The 5000-nt window shown below is 26.7% G+C and overlaps 1 protein-coding gene and 1 long non-coding RNA gene across 7 annotated transcripts in view; one reads left to right on the top strand and one right to left on the bottom strand.

Annotated features, from left to right (window-relative positions):
- The window catches only part of LOC146872901 (uncharacterized), a 1121-nt gene extending 1115 nt beyond the window's left edge, over nucleotides 1–6 (top strand). The window contains exon 2 of the long non-coding RNA XR_014982362.1: nucleotides 1–6. This exon is cut by the window's left edge and continues 124 nt beyond it. This is a non-coding gene — a long non-coding RNA (uncharacterized LOC146872901).
- The window catches only part of LOC118440255 (serine/threonine-protein phosphatase 2B catalytic subunit 2), a 203523-nt gene that overhangs the window by 970 nt on the left and 197553 nt on the right, over nucleotides 1–5000 (bottom strand). For 4 of the 6 annotated variants that reach the window (XM_035863046.2, XM_035863045.2, XM_035863038.2 and 1 more), the window contains 3 exons: nucleotides 857–941; nucleotides 606–703; nucleotides 1–114 (listed from right to left, as the gene is read on the bottom strand). The exon at nucleotides 1–114 is cut by the window's left edge and continues 102 nt beyond it. In XM_035863046.2, coding sequence (XP_035718939.1) covers nucleotides 1–114; nucleotides 606–703; nucleotides 857–941 — 297 coding nt within the window. The remainder of the gene's footprint in view (nucleotides 115–605; nucleotides 704–856; nucleotides 942–5000) is intronic. The other 2 variants (XM_035863041.2, XM_035863042.2) reach the window with 2 other exon arrangements.

Here is a 5000-nt window from a genome sequence, read left to right as displayed (position 1 = left end):
TCACGGGCGTTGGTGGGGCGTCCTTTCTCGGTGGCATCCTCTCGTTTATGGCATCTAAACCCTTCGCTTCAGCGAATGAGGTGATCTTGTGATTCGGTGAGAACCCTTGGAGAGCTAAGAAATAAAAAAGAAAAAAAAAAAAACAGAAAGACGATCATAACAAAAATTGATAATATATTTCTTTTGCGAATTTTCTTATCTTTCGTTTTTATTTCTTTTTTTTTTTTTTTTTTTTTTCATTCATTCATTCCTTCACTCGTTCCATTCATTCGTTCCATTCATTCGTCCTTTCGAACAATTTATTGCTTGGGAAAACTTCTTTTTTTTTTTTAATTACATTAATTAATATAGAGAATATGATCTTATATTAGTTTCCATTGGAATTCTTTGTAAATTTTCATTATCGTTAAGATGCACGAGTACTTGTCGATTTGTTTATATAAACAAAAATTGAAAAGTTTTAGAAAGCAATTCAACGAATGATGGTCGGCCTGAAATACGTGTGTAACAAGGAGGATTACATTACATATAGATAACAAGATATATGATAAAAATAATGTAATAATTAAATAAAATAGGTGAAACGTGAGAAAAGTTTTAATTACCATTTTTCAAGGACGTCTTTCCACCAGATAACGCGCCAAGTGGTAAAGCTCCGGTAGGTGTGAGACCTTTCAATTGTAGCACGCTTTCGCTCTCCTCCCTGAAAGTAGATAATCATTTATTTTTTCTTTTTATTTTTTTCTGTTCTTTTATTCCTTCCTTTTTTTTCTCTTTTACCCGCATTCTATTCATAAATTTTATCTATGCATATTAGCAACATAAAATATCCCAAAAGAGGATTATTACTACAAACCTCAGGACGGAGAAAACACGCGCCATTTTGCCGATGGCTCTGATCTTGTTTCTTATAACCTCCTTGCGTAGATTTGCTGCTGCACCTATAAAATTGAGACGATGTCGTTTTAAAGAAGCCTTAATAAAATAAAATAAAAATTTGTATGAGAAAGAAAAAGGAAAAAAAAAGAAAAAAAAAAAAAAAAAAAAAGAAAAATAAAAAGAGAGATTGTTCCGGCGATCGTCGATTACACGAAAACAACGAACGTACTTACAAAAAAATAATATTGTTTTCCTTTTTTTTTTTTTTTTTCTTTTGTCTTCAATTATTTTTTTATTCCTAAACGAAACGATTAGAAAAATCGCATTTGTATTGTTTTTTTCTTTGCTTTTTTTTTTCTTATTTCTTTTTTTTTTATTTTTTATTTTATTTTATTCTTTCGTAATATGTTTTCGTGAAATAGTCGTCTCGCGGTTACTCCTTCCTGCGAATAATACACGCAGGAACTTATTAATTTTTCTTTTTATAAATCGTACAACTATATCATTTCATTATTATTGTTTAATTAATGTTTCATTAGATTGTCACTCTCGTTATATTCGAGTTACGGCAAACAACGTTCAAGCCAAAAACTCGGTGCACGCGACGAGCGAGTGCATATTAGTTGCGTTTAAGGATATATAAATATATATATATATATATAAATATATATAAATATATATATATGTATATAATAAAAACGTACATATAAGCTTTTGAGTAAAAAATACGACTATATACATACGTACATACACACACATATATATATATATATCCTTGTGTATATAGTATGTGTATATATATATATACACATATATATGCATATATATATATATATATATATATATATATATATATATAAATATGTTTCTTTCTATAGTTTCATAAAAGAAATCTAATCTAAACACATTCTTAGCATTCTAATTGCAACGTTCGTAAAATATATTTTGCATTATTATTTTATTATTATTTCCCCTTTTTTTTATTTATTTATTTATTTTTTTTAAATAACTCGTACCAATATTATTTATTCACCCTTAAATGCACGTGATGATCGCAGAATTAAGAAAAAAAAAAAAAAACAAAAAAAAAAAACAAAAAACAAAAAACATTCAATACGACGTAGTTTAATTTGTAAATAAATTTAGTAAAGAAAAGAAAAAAAAAATTCCTTTCTTTTTTTCTTTTTATTTCTTCTTTTCTTCTACGAAATTTTTCAATGAGAAACGATAAATCATCGATTATAAAAAAGGGTTAATAATTATTAATTAATCGCGATAAAATTTACGAACGTTCCTTTCGAAAATAATTGCTACGATGCAAGCAAGCGAAGCTATGCGAAAAAATTGCGCATATAAATATATGTAATATATATCATAAACGAATGTACATATATGCGTAGGTCATACACATACATACATATATATATATATATATATATATATATATATACATATATATATATATGTGTGTGTGTGTGTGTGTATGTATGTATACACAATAGATCAGCATTTATATATATATATATAAAGAAATGTATAAAAATAAATAAACATGCGCATGCTGGATAAGCACGAAAACGTACGCACCGTGCGGCCACTAAAGATATGCGGCAGTGAGATATCTTTCTTTATTCGACCACTTCCATCGGTCGTAATTAATTTCATAGTTCTCCGTCGTTCTCTTAAAATTACTTTTATATATATATATATATATATATATATATATATATATATATATATATATATATGTATATGTATATAACCTATAATCGCGAAGTATCGGACTCGAGACGAAAGACGAAACGGCTTAGACAAAAAAAAAAAAAAAAAAAAAGAGGAAAGAGAAATAAAGGAAAAAAAGAAAAATATATATATAATATAATCGTTAACAATCTCGCTAACTTTTTTAATATCCTAATACTAATGACTCGTTTTATTCTTTTCTTTTTTACTTCTAATTTCTAGTATCTTTTTTCTCTATCGGTTTTTTTTTTCTTTTTTTTTTTTTTTTTTTTTTCTTGATAGGAAAGTTCGTTTACGGGGTACTCTGTCAACTACTTTTTTGTTTTCTTTTTCTTTTTTTTTTTTTGTAGTTCGATTTCGTTCGGCGAACCCTCTTCAATTTTTCCTCTCTAATATTTTATATAAATAATGATAATAATAATAATAATAATAATCGTAATAATAACAAACGCGATAGAGGGTTGGAGTAAAAAAAAAAAAAAAAAAAAGAAAGAAAAAAAGACACTGGGGAAAAAAAAAGAAAATGAAGAAACGGAAGGAGAGAAATGCGGCACATAGAAAACGACGTACGGTCACTACTTACTCATACAAACAGATATCAGGCCTTTGCTCTCTATACACTCATGTGTCAACTTGATGTATGTACATACGTACTTATGTATGTACATACGTACGTACTCTGAATACATTATATACGTGTCGCAGTGGTGGAATTTTCTGTTCCATTTTTATATATACTTTTGTTTTTATTTATTTTCCATCTCTGGTTTCTTTCTTTCTTTTTTTCTTTTTTTATTTGTATTTTTTTATTTTGTATCGAGACAACAAAAAACGATGGAAAATGTTACGAAACTTGGTTCATTTCCAATCGTATTAATTAATAATTATTAATTAATAATAATAATAATAATAATAATAATAATAATAATAATAATAATAATAATAATTTATTGGAAGCACACCACAGCAACAGTATTCTCTATCGGGCTAACATTCATCGTGGTTTGGCACCGAGTTTTTCGAAACAAAGGTCCAACGTAATCTCCTGGAGAATTAAATCAATATATATTCTCTCATTTGTTTTTCTTTCTCTCTCTTTCTTTCTTTTTTTTTTCTTTTTTTTTTTTTTTTTTTAACGACATTTAATCAATTTAAATCCAAGATCTCCGAAAGAAGATATCGTCAGACCTATGTGTTTCAAATATATCATACGTACGTCGCCTGTATTTAGGTAAGAATCGTGTAATAAGATCGATTATTGGTTACTGATAATATTATTCTTACGTTGATATTACATATATCAGATTTTGTATCACAATTAATTTCTATTTATTCAAAGTTACGTGATATATGTATGTATGTCCGAGAGATAAAAATTGAAAGAAAATAAAAATGTACATATGTAAAAAGAAAAAGTATATATATATATATATATATATATATATATATATCCATAACAAGAAAAAAAAATATTTTTTTGAATATATTTAATAAAAGTCTCGGTCGTTTCAAAACGATGGATTCATCTTTGGTATCGTTAGTTTTACTCGTTCCTTAGAAAGAAAGATAAAAAATGAAAAAGAAAAAAAAGAAAAAGTAGATCCAAAGATGCTCGTTAAAAATATTGCAGAATTTGTTATTTATACGGAAAAATTAATAATTTTTCTTTTTCATTCGTTTTTTTGATTGGCTCGAAAAAAAAGGAAAAGAGAAAAAAAAAGAAAAGAAAAGAGAAGGAAAAAAAATTAATAAAAGAAAAAGAAAAAGAAAAAGAAAAAGAAAAAGAAAAAAAACAAATACACGATCTCGTTGTACCTTTCTGATTCGACTTGTCGTTTTACTTACTTCGCACAAATTGACAGGCGACGTAACGCATTTCTAAATTTTCCTGAACGTAATCCTCTACAAAACGAATAATAATTATATTGCGACGTCTATATGAATTAGATTCGCCGATGCCTCGTCTCGTGTTACCGTTTCGCATATCCAATAGGAAGGGATCTTATACCCAATGGCGGATTATATTTAAAGCGTTATTCGAATACCATAAATCCTTCGATTCTTCAGAATAAATACGAACAAACGATTATGCCATAATAACAATAACAATAACAATAACAATAATAATAATAATAATAATAATAATAATAATAATAATAATAATAATAATAATAATAATAATAATCATAATCATAATAATAATAATAATCATAATAATAATAGTCATTCGAACAAGTCTATGACGCGTCACTTCTTCCGCGTATTACCCCTCCCCTCCCGAATCACCACCCATCCCACAATTCTTTTTTTATTCTTCGATTCATTTTTATTCCTTTTTTTGTTCTATTTTTTTTTTTTTTTTTTTTTTTCCTATTAAG

This window comes from Vespa mandarinia, chromosome 7 (assembly GCF_050613455.1).
Source record: "Vespa mandarinia isolate Hongniang chromosome 7, ASM5061345v1, whole genome shotgun sequence".
Taxonomy (NCBI): Eukaryota; Metazoa; Arthropoda; class Insecta; order Hymenoptera; family Vespidae; genus Vespa; species Vespa mandarinia.
The sequence above is the reverse complement of the archived record's forward strand: the minus strand, read 5'-3'. Positions and strand labels throughout refer to the sequence as shown.